Raw genomic sequence first — 18,499 nt, forward strand, 5'->3', positions numbered from 1 at the left:
ACCTGCGGCCAATTTAAAAGGGATTCCTAACAACTCTCATTGCCACTAATCTCTAGACCAACAGGAACGGAGACCACTCAAACCGCATCAATTTCATTATATGTGATTTCTTTTGAAATCCTAAACATTTCATTTTGTGCATTTAAAAGCATTACTCTTAGGAGTCCATAGGATCAATTAGCAGCCAAAGGATTCCAAAATGCAAAAAAAGATTAAGGACTCCTGATCTAGCATTAATATTTCTCTCTTCACCCTCAAAGATAAGGAAACTGGGGCTCCAAGATATTCAGTAACTCATCTTATGTCACAGTTCAATTCAATTCAATAAATGTTCGCTGAACTTTTTTTGTGCAAGACATTACACTCAATGCTGAGTAAATAATACATTATCCTTGCCCCTAAGGTGTTTATTAACTTAGTACTAATGTACATGTATATAAATGTATATTTCAAAGGCAAATGTAAAATACTATTGTTATTTGGTCATTTGAAGTGATGATTGACTCTTTGTGAATCCATTTGGGATTTTCTAGGCATAAATACTGGAGTGGTTGGCAATTTCCTTCTCCTGCTCATTTTTCAGATGAGGAGGCTGAGCCAAATAGAGTGAAGTGACTTGCCCAGAATCACCCATCTAGTAAGTGTTTTATTAAATTCAGGCCAAGCACTCTAATCATTGTGCCTCCTAGAAGCTCAAAATACAAAATACATATATGCAAACAACTATAAAATATATTAAGGAATATTTATTACATAAGTCTTATGTAATAACAGAATTGCAAAATGACAATTTTATTAAAGCTCACACAATAGAGTTGAAACAGGAAGCTGTTACTTTTTTTCCTTTAAAATTTTTTTAAAAATAAAAATTTATGCAATTATGTAAACATTTCTATACTAATCATTTGGAACAAGAAGACTAAATTAAAAGAAAAAATGAAAGTGAAAAATAACATGCTTCAGGTCTGTACTTAATCGATATCAGTTCTTTCTCTGGAAACACATAATATGCTTCATCACTAGTCCTTTGAGGTTGTCTTCATTCATTGTATTGCTGAGAATAGTTAAGTCATTCACAATTCTTTATCATACAATATTGCTGTTATTATGTACAACTGTTCTCCTATTCTGATCTCTTCACTATGCATTGGTTCATATTAATCTTTCCAGGTTTTTCTGAAATCACTCTGCTTTTCATTTTTTACTACACAATAATACTCCATTATAATCATATATACCATCATATAACCATATATATAATCATATATACCATATATACCACAGTTTAGCCATTCCCTGAATGTTGATAGCTAATTCTTAGCTACTACAAAAAGAGCTGATATAAATATTTTTGTACAAATAGATTCTTTCTCCCATTTTTGTGCATATCTTTGGGTTTGTTGAATCAGTTTGCAATTCCACCAACAGTACATTAATATTCCAATTTTCCAACATCCGACATTTTCCTTTCTTGTCATATTAGCCAATCTGATAGGTGTGAAGTGATACCTCAGAACTCTAATTTACATTTCTTCAATCAATAGCAAATCAGAGCATTTTTCTATATGTCTACAGATAGCTTTGATTTTTTTGTCTGAAAATTGCCTTGAACCTAAGTATCTAGCATGTTATGGTAGCATTCTTCAGTGAACTGATTCCAGGATAAAGATATCCTCACATGATTTCTGACCAGAGCCTGCCTCTTGCACTCAGGATGACAATTTTTAAGACCAAAGAATCACAAAACTGTAAGGTTAATATTAGCTCAACAAGTCCATCTCCTATAAAATCACCACTCTGTGGTTTGAAGACCTCCAGTGAATCCGTTACTTCCAAAAGTAGTCCCCAAATCTGTGCCTCTCGTTGTTATGAGGCTTGTTTTCCTAGGCTGAATCTGCTTCTGTAACTTCACAATTGCTCCTGATGCTGTCCAGTGGGGCCAATCAGAACAAGGGCAGTCCTTTCCTTTCTCAGGGCTGAAAGTTTTCAGGTGTGTCCTCACACTCTAGGACTCCGGTCCTGGCTACTATACCAAGATTGCAGAGTACGGCAGGACTGAATCTGGAATCTGCTACTTACTTATTCTCTATAGGTCTCTGGTTTTGGTGAGTTAAACCTCTCGGGGTCAAAGATTCCTCAATCATAGAATTAGAGGGTCTGAGGTCTCTTTTAGCTCTAAATCTATGAACCAATGATAGTGTTGGCTTGTTTTATCTGCCATACAGGGCAGCTAAGTCTGCTTAGCTTAAATCCTGAATCTGCCACTTCCCCTCTATGTGACAATGAACAACTTATTTAACTTTCACAAACAAGCTTCAGCTTCATTACCTGAAAATGGTGAATGGAAAGGGGAAGGACAATGAAAAGTAAGTTTTAGTGATCTCCAACTTTCCTTCAAGCTCTAAGAGTGTATGACACCACAGATGAACTTAGATCTTCACTGGATATAATTTCTGATGAAAGGTTCTGGAAGTGAAAGTTCAAATCTATCATATTACTTCATTGAGCAAAGTTCTGTTATACTCTGATTTGGTCTGGCGGCAAATAAATTTTCCTGCCACTCAAGTGCTATGTTTAGCTAACTTCATTAGTTATTTCAAGTTCCTATTGATAGCAGTAGCTATAAAAATGTTCCTTTGGGGAAGAGTTTACCAAATTTCTTTGGCTAATCTCAAATGACCCATAGCTTAATATGTTGGGTATGGCTCTCCTGAATAATAGTAGAAACACTGCATAAAAGAAGAAAGTAAAATCAATATGTTAGTGGGACTCTGAATGAATTAACAAGCTAACAGAAGAGGGAGTGATTTCTTATATTAAGGGAAAGCCTGGCCCCTTTACTGGAATCAACCAGAAGTTTCAATGTGGGCACACACATAGATTTCCTGGGAAAACACACAATCCCATCTCTGAAATTATAGACAGCAAATTAATTAAGGAGAAACATGAGGGACTTTGTTTTTACTCAGTTAAACAGTATGTTCTGTTTTATTTTGAGTGTAAAAGTGAGCTGTCAGTTTGTTAGACAGGGTTTAGTGATTTTGGCTCCAAGGAAGGGGGAAAAATAGACAAGACCACGAACAGTTAAAAGTCTTGTGTGTGTTCAAATGATGTGGAGTAAACAAACAAATTTTGAAATCATTGTCTCTTGAATTTGACTCAGCTGGATCTACCTAATTAGAGAAATTTTTGCTTTTGATGCTAAGAAGTCTTGAGCTGGCATTTTCTCCATTTATTTCTCTACAGAGTTTATATACAGAAAAAACTGTCCTCAACAATCAAAGGGCCCTGGTTATCAAAGAAAATTCAAGGTGTTTGGCCTGGAAGTCATTTGCTTTATTACTAATACAAGCACACTTCATTTTAAAGTGATTCCTATGCCAGTTTTTTATGAAGGACATTATATTAAATAGTATGCCAAATATTAAACACTAACAGGCCAAAACATATATGTAGCAACAACTAGTTTTACACCTATATTCAGGTTTGTTCTAATTTTTGTCCTAACTTTTGTTTGTGAAACACAGAAAGCACTATTAAGTTTCAAGGCCAACTGAAAACTGACTGAGTGGCATATTAGTTATTTCTCTCTGGATATCGCAATTCCTAGGGCTCTGAATTTATTTAGGAACGTAAGGAAATGGACAGTGAAAAAGCAATCTCTCATTCAATAAGACTTCACAATTTTATGTTGTAATATATATACACAAAAACTTAATAAGTCTTGTAAATGCTGAATTTGACTTATTTCCATTTCCTCATCTTTCCAATAGTCATTATAATTCATATTAATAAGCCATACTTACACACATAATTTCTACCCCATTTCCTTCCTGATATTTTCACTTTAAAATAGTAAAATTATATGAGGCTATAGCTGCCAACAGAAGCAGTACATAACCAGAATCAATCAATCAATTAATAATCATTTATTTAGCCCCATGTTAGATTCTGCCATAGAAATTTAAAAAAAAACAAAACAAAACAACTGAGATGGGTCCCTGTCTTCAGGGAACTTATATTCTTTTAGAAATATATGGAAAGAATGCTTCATTTTACAGCTACAGTATTTCAAAGGTGAAAGCGACCTTAATGGCCATTTAGTGAATCAGCAGCATTTAATAATCACATCCACAATATACTTGATAATTTCTGCTATCTATGCATTATTTCTAGAAATCATATGTGGAGTACTATAAGAGAAACACCCATTCCATTCAATGGACAGAAACCATTATTGATGCTACATGCTTAAAGGAATATGATTATGAAATTATAGTGAGAGGATTCTATAAAAGTCTCTTGCCTAGTGGAGAAGGATACACGAGTAGATCTTATCAAAGATCATCAAAGATCAAAGATTATAGAATTAGAAGAGTCATTTAGCCAAATTATGTTACTTTACAGATGAGAAGAAGGGTCAGAAAAAAAAAAAGGAAATTTAAAAAAAAAAAAAAGAAGGGTCAGAAAACTTTCAGATCTAGGTTTGAAATTCAGTTTCCCCAACTCCAACTTTTTCTTGCACACCATAATATCCTGGCTAAGTGGTTAAAAGTCGGAACTTGAACAGCCAGAATATCATGCACCTTTACAAATATACTGATAGCTAGAGGTTCTAAGATAGGAAAGAGAAATTTGGTGAGAGGGTGTATGGGATCCAGGTTTTGAAATAAGTAGAAGAATCTGCCTATGAAAATTATGGGGGCAAGTAGCCACACAGGCTCCATCTTGAGAAGAGAGCAGGGTCCAGATGCTAGCTAGGAGAAGCCCAACTTTGCCCAAGTTGGGAACCAACCTTAAGAAAACCTGCTGATGAATTTGTTTTGGGGAAGCAGGATGCCTGCAAAATGCTTATAGGACATGAAGCTACTTGGAGGAATCACTGGGAACTTAGTAGCTCTTTGGAGAGATATCCCACACACCCAGATATAAGATTAGAAAGTAAGCTCTAAGAGAAGTGAAAATCTGGAAATCCTGCTCATTTGAATCTATAGTAGCTAGAAAGTTGATTGTTTAATCCCTCTGCTAACCCAGAAAATCTGTGGTTGGCTATTCCAAGGAGAAGAACTAAGAAGTAAATGAGAGAACAAGTGTTGTTAAAACAAATCAAGGCTAAGCTCCAACTTCATTCCCCATGAAGCCCACAACTATTTCAATAAGGGCTCAGTTCGTATCGTTCTGTTACTTTCCTTATATGTTATTTCAAGCCCCTGTGTGTGACCTTGCATTATTGGCAGAAAAAGCTTTTAAATGCAATGGACTGTGTGCATATTATAGGATAAACAAGGGTTTGAAATCTGGTGTCCTTAACTTCAAAATCAGTTAAATGAGAAGAACCAGGTGAAAAAGGATGGAGGTGTTATTGCCATAGATATGGTAGATTGGAGTCTAAAGGTGGGAAACATGAGAAAAGGGGGAGCCAGGAAGAGTCTATTGGGGTTTGTCACTCAGCAGCGCCTTTTTTACCCTCACCTCCCACGCACTTAGAAAGCACCCTGAAGTATGTCTAAGATGCTCTTTTTGACAATCTACAGATTCTTTGATTATCCAGGAGAAACATAAATCTACATCATGTTATTCTGGGAAACTACAATGTGGAAAAGAAACTTCAGCTGTTGGAGAACGAAAAAGTCTTGGATCAGTAACGTGTATTTAAATAGAATCAGATCTCCAGTTTTTAGTATTTGAAAGCCCAACATCTGTTGGAGCAGCTTAGATTTGGAAACAGCTTCATAACACATGGGAGGGGGAATTAGAATGATCTCATTGGAAGTTGACTGGACACTAAAGGTCAATTAGGTACAAATCCCAGGGTGCCTTAGTGGCTGTCTTTTTCAAGGCAAAGAGATATTAACATCACAAAGAAAAGAAATGTAAACTAACCTAAGATAAACTTCCTGGGATATGTGAAAATCCTCTGAGACCAGCATATTAAAAAAATGATCACAGTACATACCAAGAGGCAAAATCAAAGTCCTTAAAATTTCCTCTGTTCCTCTTTATGACAATAAACCATAATGCTCTCCAAAGTGTAGAGGTAAGGTGGGTCTATAACTATATCCATTAGCTTTTATTGAACACATATAAGACCACTTTAACTACCAAACCTGGAGAAAGGGATTTCTTTTGCTTTTTTTAAGGGAAGCCAAGAAACCAATGAAGCTGTGTTTGAAACAAAGAATTCTAAAAGAACTGTTAAATCTGGGAGGATTGAATGATCAAGGCTTGAGAGAAACAATGAAAAATTAGGTACTTTAATGATTGTGGGAAATTGAAGGGCAATGACAAAATGCAAGCATTCACTGTACCTCTGTAGGGATAGTTCTAGGCACAGAAAGGGACTCAAACAGTTATAGTCTCTGACCTTGTGGGGTTTACAATCTAGTTGTAGAAATAAGACTTATAGGCAGTAATTTAATAATAATAATAATAAGAAGAAAAGTAATCACTATAGTGGCAGAATGGTTTAGTAGACAGAGGGCTGGACTTAAGAATCAGCAGGGGTTCAAGTCTTGCATCTAACAAATGCTATAATGTTGTGCAAGTCACTTAAACTCTCAGGGACCTAAAGTATGGGTTTGGAAAACAACTGCTCATCTGCATTGATTGAGGAAATTTTCTCCCTAGGAATTGCCTATACCAATGAAATCATAAGTGCAGACAAAAAGTATTATTGTTAGTTGACAGAGTCAAAAAGAGAGAGAGCATTAGAGATTGCAAAGTACTTTAAATACGTAGCTTCATTTGGTCAGTAAAATGTGATCAGACCACAGGAGATACTCCAAAGCAGTGTACCATTAAGTGCCAAATGAGTGGTATGGGAAATAAGTACCTCACAAGATCAAAAATGGACAATCCTTGTGAACCATAGTCGTGTCAAAAATGACCAACTAAGAATCATCCCAGACTTGGTGACTGGAAGATGGCAATATGATTAATGGAAACTGGAAACTAAAAAAGATGAACTGCTTCAGAATAGGAAGAAAATGGATTTGATAGGGGACATGCTGCATTAGAGGGACTGGTGGGAACGTTCCTCTGCTCTCTAAGATCCCCTTCTCACAATGAGGAGTTTTTCCTACAGCCTCTTTCCTGTGGAAGATCCTGGGTCTGTCATCTTCATTTCTTCTCCAGGTTCTGTTTCTGGTGTATATGGGCACCATTCCCTACACTACTTTTTAGCTCCCTGTTAAAAGGGTTGTTTTCCCCACTAGAATGTAAGCTCCTCCAGGACAAGAGCTTTTTTTCTTCTTATATTTATTTCTCCAGTCCTTGGCACAATGCTTGCACATAATAAACAATTAATATTTGTTAACTTGCCTAGCTTAAAGCCTTCCCTAAAACAAAACCAGTAATGACTTTCCTTCCTGTACCTCATCAGCATCTAGTCTCTATCCTATGCATACACTTAACATGTATTATACTGTATTATAATTAACCGTGTATATTCTTATCCCATAATTGTTTGTATAAAAGAGTCATATTTCAGGGCAGCTAGGTGGCACAGTAGATAGAGCACCAACCCTGAAGTCAGGAGGACCTGAGTTCAAATCTGGTCTCAGACACTTAACACCTCCTAGCTGTGTGACCCTGGGCAAGTCACTTAACCCCAATTGCCTCAGCAAAAAAAGTCATATTTCCCTACTACACTATAAGGTCCAAAAAGGCTGAGACATGTCTAATCCAAACTTTTTGAATATACCTTAGCACCTACTTGAGTGCTCTCCATATGGTGAGAACAACGTATTTACTTAATTGAAAGAGGTCAGTAAAAAAAAAAAAAAAAGGAGAAAACATCAAGTCATCAGAAAACAGAGTTTGACAAACTTCCACACCTGAAAATGGTGGAAGAAGAGAATGGCGAAGAGGACTAAGAATGGTCAGAGAAGTAGGAAAACTACTGAAAGTTCTTCATGATACTGTAATCAAATAATATCTGGAAAATACACATAAATGGGCACTGTGAATTCTTCATAAATGCCCATTTTAGGAAGGAAAAAAGATATTATCTATTCCTAAGCTAACTCACCATGAAATAGACATGCCATCATTATTATCATGTCAGCCAATTTCAAGAATTCTTTTAATGTTTTAAAAACACACCTGCTTTATGTGGATGGATAAATTCAAGTCAATGAAAAACCAAATGTCCTTCCCAAAACCTTAATTAAGTATCAAGATAGGAAAAAATCAAATTCAACCAAAATAGAATTTAAAACAAATAGGAAAAAAAAAACTCACCAAAATTTTTTGTGGCCAGTCCTGGGAGCTATCAAACAAGTTCCCACCTCCACTTCCACCACACATCCCATTCTATGCCTCAGAAATTTAGCTAAATTTCTTACTGATAGTCAAGGAAAGCAGTTGAGCAGTTTAATCACAATGTAAATAAGAAACACTTTCAAATGGAGAAAATGCTGATATATGAAACTACAAATGGAACCTTAAAATTCTTTTTTAATATTAAAACAATTTCATTTATCATCCATGATTAATATGCAAGTAATCATACAGAAAGAAGTCTTCTTACAGAAAGATAAGCAGTTTACTGTGATTCAATAATTTTCATAACCAATCTTGCTTTTTACTTGAAGCACTTATTACATATTTATCTTTTAACATACGAAGAGCTCCACAAAGGGAAAAAAGGGAGAATTCCTATTTTGATGCTTAAATCTTTAACAAACACGTTATATTAAACTATAGGAGAAGGGAAGCAGAAACACTTGCAGAACAAAGATCAACTAAATTGCAAACATAAAAATGGGAGAAAGAATAAAGAACGATGCAAATGTCAAACATTTAAAGACCTAGATCCAACATAAACATCCTCATTATTGTGCTATCACCATTTAAAGCCATAATGTAAAATTGCAAGAATTAATGCTCATTTACTCCGTTTATCAATGTAGGTCTAAATCAACATTCTCATTACTCCAAATTGCCCAATAAGGTCACAATCTTAACCTAGTACATAAGAGTCCCTAAGTCTGTTCTAACCTTTTTTCCCATTCTTTCCTCAAATTTTTCTTCTTGAAATTACTCTAAGCTCTAGACAAAATAGACTATTCATGATTTCCAAATTATACCGTTGTGTTTTTATTAATTTCATTTCATATATATGGAATATTCTCTTCTTTCCATTGCCATTTATTATATACTATTCATACATTAAAGTCAAATTCAAATAGAATCTCCTCCATTAATTCTCTTCTGATATTGCTGGCTAAAAACATCGTTCCTTTTTGTCTATTCTTCATCAACAAACATTCAAAACTTACTATGCAGTTCTCATAAGGATACTCCAGTTTTTTGAATCTTTTATTTATTCTACTAGACTTCAAATTCTTGAGAACAGGAACTGTTTTATTTATCTCTGCATCTCTGTGCCTAGTATGATGATTTGTACATAGTAGGTTCTAAACCAGCAGACTTGGTGAACTAAATTATGATTTTTTAAAACACATTAGATCGAATAGTGAAAAAGAGAGAAGAAAAGGATGCACATGTACAAAAATATATGTGGCAGTTATTTTCATAGTAGGAAAAAAACAAAGAGTTATTGATTTACTAAAGAATGGCTAAAGAGATAATGTTATATGAATGCAATTGCCTAATAGAGAATTATAAGAAATGACAAAATGGAACATTTCAGAGGAAACTTGAGGAGACTTCTAAACTAATATAGAGTGATATAATTACAATAACATTACTTTTTTTTAAATGCGAAAGACTTCAGAGCTCTGATAAATTGAGAGTAAACCATAATTTCAGAGGACTCAAGATGAAGGAAGTGACCCATCTTCTACCAGAGAATATGACAATTTTATTTGAATACTTCTCTATTTTGAGGATTTTCTTCTTTTAAATTGTTCAATAAGGAAAGAAGAGGGAAAGGAAGAGAAAATAAATGTTTGCTATTTGGGGAAAATAACAACATTAAATTCAAAAATGATTAAATAATGAACATTAACCTGAAAGCATATATAGTACCTTTCTAAAAGTCCTCTCTGCACACTCTCCTGTTATTTTTTCTCAGCAAATTGTAATTTCTTAGAAGATGAGCTTATTTTTTTTCTTTCTCTTTTTCATTACCATCTCAAGAATAATTTAATTCAGTTCAAATTACAATATTAAAAGTACCACTACAAGCAGACTACTGTTAGGTGATGAAGTGATACAGTAAGATGAAGTCCCTGCCCTCATAGAGCTTATATTCTAGTAGAAGACATGATAAAGTCAAATAACTACAAAACAAAACAGAACATGAAAAATACATGAGAAGTATTCAGCCAAGAAGTATTTATTAATAATCATTTTCTACCAGTGCTAAATGCTAGAACCCACAGAAAGTCAAAAAAGTAATCTCAGCTCTCAAGGAGCTAGCTCTCTAATTGGAGAAACAATACTCAAACAACTAAGTACAAATAAGCTACAGAAAAGATAAAAGGAAAATAATCAATAGAAGGAAGGCACCAGAAATAAGGAAAGTCTGGAGAGGGGGAAGCCAAGAGATGGAAATGAAGAGGGAAGAGAATTCCAGCTATGAAGATAGACAGGGAAAATATATGCGATTAGGAGACAGGGAATGTTCTGAATTACAGCAAGAAGTCAGAGTACTAGTGGTGAGTGAAATATAAGTAGGTGGTAGAGACAGGAAAAAACTAGGTTGTGAAGGGCTTTGAAGGCCAAATAAATAATTGAAGAGTTGATTCCGGAGAGTTTACTGAAGTGAGGATGGAGTATAGTGTGACATGCGCAGAACTTTAGCAACAGAAGATCTTTTTGACAGCTGAATGGAAAATAGCCAGAAATGAGAAGGCAGGGAGATTAACTAGCAGGCTACTATAGTCTAAGGGGTGAGTTGATGAGTGTCTATACCAGGATATCAAAGGAGAGAAATGGGCATCCACCCGAGATGTTCTGATTCTCCTATCCACAAGTCTAAAAGGAATTCTTCCTTGTTCCTCTAAATTGTTAATAATTACTACTCTTGATATTCAAGTCATGTCAGAGGCCAAGTGAATAAAGAAATTAAGTCAGTTAACAGTCAGTCAACAAACATTTATAATATAAATAAACATGTATGGTCCATATTTTAAGATGTTGGGGATCAGGTAAATATTAATGGAAAGATTTGTATTTGAGCTGGTTTGAAATATGAGTAAGATTTCAATAGGAAAATATATAGGGTAGGGAGGATTTGTGTGATAGAAAAGGGGCAGATAAGATACTATACGACACAAACAGAGCCAATGCAGCCAAGATTAGAAGAGAAGTAGAAAGTTTGGAAAAATATTAACAGCCAGTATTTCTGATAAAGGCCTCATTTCTGAATATGTAGAGAACTGACTCAAATTTTTAAGAACACAAACCATTCCCCAATTGATAAATGATCAAAGGATATAAATAATTTTCAAACAAAAAAAAATAAAATCATTTCTAGTCATATGAAAAAATGTTCTAAATCACATTCATTAGAGAAGATAACTCTCAAGTATCACTTCACACCTCTCAGATTGCTAAAATGACAGGAAAAGATGACAAATATCAGAGGTGATGTGGGGAAACTGGGACACTAATACAATGTTTGTGGAGTTGTAAAATGATTCAACCACTGTGGAGAACAATTTGGAACTCTGTCCAAAGTCTATAAAACTGCATGCCCTTTGGTCCAGCAGTGCTATTACTGGGATTGTATACCAAAAAGATCATAAAAGAGAGGAAAGGACCCACATGTGCAATAAGCAGGCCTTTTTGTAATGGTGAGGAACTGGAAATTGAGTGAATACCCATCAAGAAGGCTGAATAAGTTATGGTGGGTGAATGTTATGGAATATTATTGTTCTATAAGAAATGATCAGTAGGATGATTTCACAAAGACCTGGAAAACTTACATGAACTGATGGTAAGTGAAGTGAGCAGCACCAAAAGAACATTGCACATAGCAACAAGATTATGTGATGATCAACTGTTCTGGATTTGGCTCTTTTCAATAATGACGTGACTCAAGACAATTCCAATAGACTTGTGATGGAAAATGCTATCCACTTTCAGAGAGAGAACTATGGAGACTGACTGTGGATCAAAGCATACTATTTTCACCTTTTTTGTTATTATTGTTTGTTTGCTTTTTTTCTCTTTCTCATGTTTTTGTTTCCCCTTTGATTTGATTTTTCTTACATAACATAATGAATATGGAAATATATTTTGAAGAATTGCATATGTTTAAACTATATCAAATTGCTTGGTGAAGGGAGGGAGAAAAAATTGAAACATCAACTTTTACAAAAGGTGAATGTTAAAAACTATCTTTGCATGTATTTGGAAAAATAAAATACTACTGAATTGGTGGTATGACTAAAAATTTTTTTAAAAATTAAATTAAAAAAAAGATGCTATGTGACAGAACCTTGTAAACATAAAGTGTTCTGTCAACGTAAGTATTATTCCAGCTGTGAGAAATAGCATAAGCCAAGGCACAGCTGTGAGAGGAAAAAAGTCAGGATATATTTATAGAGGCTGGTAGTTGAAGTAAAGAGTATATGGATGGGGAACATATGAGATAAGTTGAAAAGAGTAGGGAGTAATAAATCATATAAGCCTTTGATGTCAATTCTCTGGGTAACAGGGAGGTACTGCTGGATTCTGAGTAGAAGAATGACATGATTATATCAATAAGGAGAATTTATCTGACAGTGATATGAAGGATGAGGAACAAAACTAGAAGTGGGGAGGACCAGTTAGGAAACAATAGTAATATATTAGCCAGATAGTAATGGAGGCCTGTTTTGGGAAAGGAAGTAGTAAGGAAACTGAGGTAAACAGAGATTAAGTGACTTGTCCAGATGTATGAGCTTGTATTTGAACTCAGGCCTTCCTAACTCCAGGTCTGGTATTTTTTTCAACCGTCTCACTCAGCTACTCCCCTTTCTACACAGACTAAAACCCAACAATAGTAGAAGTTCTAGGGCTTATTTACAAGGGAAAAAAATATAAAAAATTTTAAAATTATGCCAGGCTAAGGTAATTAGAAATATAAATTTAAAAGAAATATAAATTATTTTAGTTATATGACTAAAAACTAAAAGAAATATAAATTCAGTCACTGGGAGTGACTGAAGAAATCATTCCCCCAGAAGTATATACCGTCCTTGAGGAAAAGTCACATTTTCTTTTTAGGGCTAGATGGAGCCCTAGCCACCAAGCTTAGGGCTTATTACACAGGGATTTCAAAAAAGCTTGTTGAAGTGGGAAAAGAAAACAAAACACACTTTTAAGATTTTCAAAATTTCTTAATAATTTATACTAAAACAGGAGATGAATCTAAACACAGTTAATGTAATTTTTCTAATATGAGTATGGTTCTTGTTAGTTGGCCAGGGAAGGGGGGAAGGTCAGGGAAGAGTGTGGGACAGTATCCAGATCTGGATTCCAGAGTGTGTGTGTGTGTGTGTGTGTGTGTGTGTGTGTGACACATGCTATAGGGCACCAGAACCAACTTCCAGCTTCATGAAATCCATAATACTCTGGACCAAATGAAAATGTAACTTGAAAATGTTTAACAAAATAAATAATAATCTAAGCAAACTTTTCTAAGTCAATATGCACCCACAAGGATCATCACAGGTAGTTTGCTCTTGTTCAGAAGTTCAGTCAAATCTGACTCTTCCTGACCCCATGGACTTGCCTAGGGTCACACAGCTGAGCACATGAGGCAGCATTTGCACTCGGGTCTTCCTGATTGCAGACCAAGCACTCAATGCATAGTGGCGCCACCTAGCTGCCACATTTCTCTTGGAGCTGTTCGTCTGGGCTATTGGAAGCGGAAATCTGGTATGGAATGTTGGATTTGGAGCCACAGCACCAAGTCATCTAAACCTTCAAAGGCTTGCTCTCCTTGTGGGTAAAATTGTGGTTTGCCTAAATAATATCCACGGTCTCTAACTTCTAAATCTTACAATATCACATATAAAGAACTCTAAAAGAAAAAAAGAAATAGATTTCTAACTATAGTGTTTCTAGATCCATGAAACAATAGACTCAAAAAGCAGTTCTCCTTGCCAAGAAAAATGGAGACAGAGCTGATTGATCTGGGCCTAACATTAGGAGTTCACATCACTCTTTGTATAAAATAAAACCAGGAGTTTCCCTAAACTAGCACCAAATCTTGATGGAAAAAAATAAGCAAAATATGCCTTAAGAAGAAACATTTATTCCTGAAGCAGAAAAGCATAACACTTTAAGGATGAACTGACTAAAAATAAGTTATATCCCATTTCTGGCAGGTTTGTACACACACACGCACGCACACGCACACACACACACGCACACACATGTCTAGGAATCGCAATTTACAAAAACTAAAATAAAATAGTCCTCATTCACAAGGTACCCCTTGTAAATCAAAGGAAATATAAAAGGCATATGAAAAAAACAGATGAGATGATTTAGACATTAAGACATTGAAGGGAAAATTAGGAAAGTCTTTCTGCTGAAAGTAGGGCTTGGGCTGAGCTTTGAAGGAAAGCAGGAGTATGGCACAGGCAAGGGGAATAGAGATGGGAGATGGAGTGTGATGGGTGAGAAAAAACCAGCAAGACCAATAGGATTGTACAGAGTGTAAGAAGGGCAGGAACGTGTAAGGAGGCTGGTGAGTTAGGTGGGGGCCACATTGCGGTGGGTCTTAAATGTCTGAACAAGATTAAGAAATGTGGAATTTCAGAAGTAGGAAAACTCATAGGTTCCAATTCTTTCATTTTAAACACAAGGAAGCTGAGGTTCCTGGTGAGGAAAGGACCACCCAGATCCACCCAGGACAAACAAGCTAACAATGCCCATGTGTCAGGGCCACTCTGACAGTGCGGGCCCTATGCTACAAGCCTTACTAGCATACTGTCTACCGCATCCGATACGCTGCTTTTCACTCGGCTCAATTCTTCTTAACACACTTGTGTGTTTAAATGCATTTATGAGAATTTTCATGTCACTTTTCTTTTTTCAATTCTCTAAGTTGACTCATATAAACAGCCATGAGAAAGATAAACAGATGGCTTGTTTACTGCCCAGGATAGTCCATATATCTCTATAACCTTAAAATTAACACAGACTGCTCAACATTTTCTACCCAAAGTTTAATTTGCTTGGGATCTTAGTAGGATTTTTTTAAACAACAAAAAGAAGTCTGCTTTCTTTGCAGGTATTTATTCAGATGATCTAGGCTGTACATTTAATACTGAAAGTACTACTAATTTTTCATCAGTGAATGGAAGTGAGAAAGTAGAGTCTATTTTTACTACATTTTAAATCAGAGACTTTCTCTATGTACTGAGCATTCTGTTAAATACCGAGGGGTTTACATGATGAAGATAGTAGACAACTTTTAATTTTAAAAAGTATTTTAGTTAATGCGGACAAACAAGATAATGAATAAGAAAAAACAAATGTGAACGCAAATAAGTATACAACTTTCAACAATGGTACAAAGACAGAATTAAAATGTTGGTGGTTAGAAATGCCTGCAATAATAGGCAACCATTTTTATTTAAAAGTATTTTCTGACCTCCAGTTAATATATGTCTGCCAATAGTAGTTATTGTGAAATCATTTGTTACTTCAAGCACATCTATCCATGACAATTAATAATCAATAGATAGATCTTTCTTTACCTCTTGTACTAAATTTTCACATGGGAATTATTTCTTGAAAATTATGTCATCTTATTGGGTGAGGAATAGTTAGTACTAAAACACTTTTGAAGAGGAACAGGGTGAAAGGAGAAAGAAAATAAATGGAAGGAAATACTGATAGCAATAGTAATTATAAAAAGAATTTCAAAGCAAGTTTTTCTGATAAGATCTCATTTCTCAAACATAGAGAGAACAGAGTCAAATTGTAAAAAAATAAACCATGCCCCAATTGATAAATGATCATAAGATGTAATCTGTGCTCAAAGGACTATAAATTCATGCATATTCTTTAACCTAACAACACCACTACTTGGTATGAATACCAAAAGAGATTTAAGGGAAAAAAAAAATGAAAATGTGCAAAAGGCTGAAACTCTTAAAAGATATGCTTGAATCAGACAAGGGTGCACTTAAGGCTAATTACCTAGTCGGCAATGATTCTATTAGCATATGGTTGGAAAAATGGCCCTTCTCACTGTTCTGTGCTGACTCAATGTTTGGTGTATACAAATAATTGTAGGAAGGATTAGGGGGTGAAGTGAGATGAGCCAGACTCACTTTTCAGCAAGAAGAAGAGGATAGAGGTTGTTGGCAAGCCTCATGCAGTTTTGTCCATCTCCTTCACTTCTCCCCCTAAAGACCAAGGACTTTTAATTATCCTGACTCCGGCTGTTCCTGAGGCCTCCAGGGAGCTACTCTAGACTTTACAAAAATGACCTCTATGTACAAAATATATTCATAGTAACTTTCTTCTTAAAACAAAAAAATTAGATATTTGAGGGGATGTCCATCAATTGGGGAATGGTTGGTTAAACTGTGGTGTGTGTTCATGATGGATTATTATTGTTCTATGAGAAATGATGAGCAGGATGTTCTCAGGAAAAAAAGAAAAAAAAAAACCTGCAAAGTCCTCCATGAACTCAAGAAAAGTAAAATCTACTATATAAAGTAATAGCAATGTTCCAGAATGACCAGTTTTAATGGCTTTGAAGGGCTTATAATGAAAAATTCTATCCATACCCAGAGATGAAATTGATTGTGTCTGAATATAGCCTGAAGTATTCTGTCTCTCTTTTTTTAAACAATTTTTCTTGAAGGTTTTTATTTTCATTAGGTAAGAGATTTATGCTCCCCTCCCCCCCCCCACTTGACTTTTATGGGAAATGTTTTGTCTAACTTCACAAGTGGTTTCTTAATTGTGGATAAGGAAGAGAACCTAGAACCCAAAATTTTAAAAAAAACAAATGTAAAAGAAAAAATGTTTTGAATGTAACTGGGGGAAATATTAAATAAATAAAAAAAGAAAATTATATAGTATTCAAAGATTCTTCATCAGTTCTAAATTAATTGGTTTTAATGAGTATATAGAAGCTTAGATTTAGAGACAAGATTTCACTGTGGCTATATATATAAGGTGGCAATATAGAAAGCCTTTATTTAATTATTCTGAAAGCCTTGACTTAAAAAAAATCTTTTTATTTTTATTAAAAAGTGATTACATAGAAAACATTCTGAAGTCTAAGGCATGAAACCTCTCTATATTAGGAACTACAAGTCTAAGCTGTGAGGAACTCACTATAAGTATTTAGTTATAGAATAATACAACATAAAAATGTCTAAATGAAGCAACAACTTATATTGTTTTTAAAAGATAGCAGTGTTCCTCATGTCATAGGGTTTCCTTTTCATCTAACACCAGAAACCACATTTTTATATAAAATATTAAAAAAGTGTTTAGATCACAAACCAAGCCATAAGTACCTTTTAAAACTCTGATGCAGAGAAACTAAAAAAATATTATTAGTATAATAGAATAACTAATCACTAAATTATTAACTGTAAAACTCACAGTACTGTGAGATATTATAAGACTAAGCACTAAAATACCTATAATGCAACAGTATCATGAATACTCTGGATTCAAGTATATTATAGCTACAATATGGGAAAATATCTTGTAAGTTCTAAACAGTGTATTACAAATAAACTTTTGTAAAACAACCAGCTTATAACTGCTTATAACTGGAGGGGGTTTTTGCTATATCAGAATAAAGAAGGAATTAAGATAATAAATCAGAGGAATGGAAATTTTTTCTTACCACTACTACTATTCCTCATCCTACACAGAACTGAAAATTTCTGAAAATACACAATCACAACTGAGTGATAGAACTTACTGAAACATGAATAGGAGGATAATGTTTAAAAATAATAAAACAAACTCTAAATAATGATCATTTGAACGTTTAAAAAATGTTTAAAGAGCACTGGCTTAAAAAAATCTGATATAGTTGATAAATATGTCTCACTTACCATTTATGTTTATTGCTGGCAAAACTATTGACATCTTTGGTCTTGTGGTCTTGTTATGGGTAGTAGCTGGTAATAGCAGATGATCCTAAAAATAATGCCAGAGAGAAATGTGTTATATCAGACAGTAAGGTTTAAAGCTAGAATTAGGAGTTAATATTCATAATACACTAAAACTTCCTATTTAAATCATTTTACAAACTTCTAAATTTAGTTTTTGAATTGTGAACACCAAATAATAATGAATACCACAAAAGGACATTTCCACATAAAAAGGTAAACAGAGAAGGCAAATATTAGTTTGTATTTTTAAAATAATATTCCAAATTCTCTTATGCATTTTTGAAAATACTTTAATTACTCTTTTTGGAGAGGCATCACTCTCACTACTTTACCTCTGTCATATTATAGTCTATTAAATACTGATACTTCCTTTCACCTAGCACAGTTCCTGACCCACAAAAAAGTATTAAATAAATCCTTATTGAGTTAAATTGAAT

At 34.5% G+C, this 18,499-nt stretch overlaps 1 protein-coding gene across 2 annotated transcripts in view; it reads right to left on the reverse strand.

Moving 5' to 3' along the window:
• The window catches only part of ATF6 (activating transcription factor 6), a 182,928-nt gene that overhangs the window by 37,343 nt on the left and 127,086 nt on the right, over positions 1–18,499 (reverse strand). For both annotated transcript variants that reach the window (XM_051999154.1, XM_051999153.1), the window contains one exon: positions 18,003–18,087. In XM_051999154.1, the coding sequence (XP_051855114.1) occupies positions 18,003–18,087 (85 nt within the window). The remainder of the gene's footprint in view (positions 1–18,002; positions 18,088–18,499) is intronic.

This window comes from Antechinus flavipes, chromosome 4, assembly GCF_016432865.1.
Source record: "Antechinus flavipes isolate AdamAnt ecotype Samford, QLD, Australia chromosome 4, AdamAnt_v2, whole genome shotgun sequence".
Classification (NCBI taxonomy): domain Eukaryota; kingdom Metazoa; phylum Chordata; class Mammalia; order Dasyuromorphia; family Dasyuridae; genus Antechinus; species Antechinus flavipes.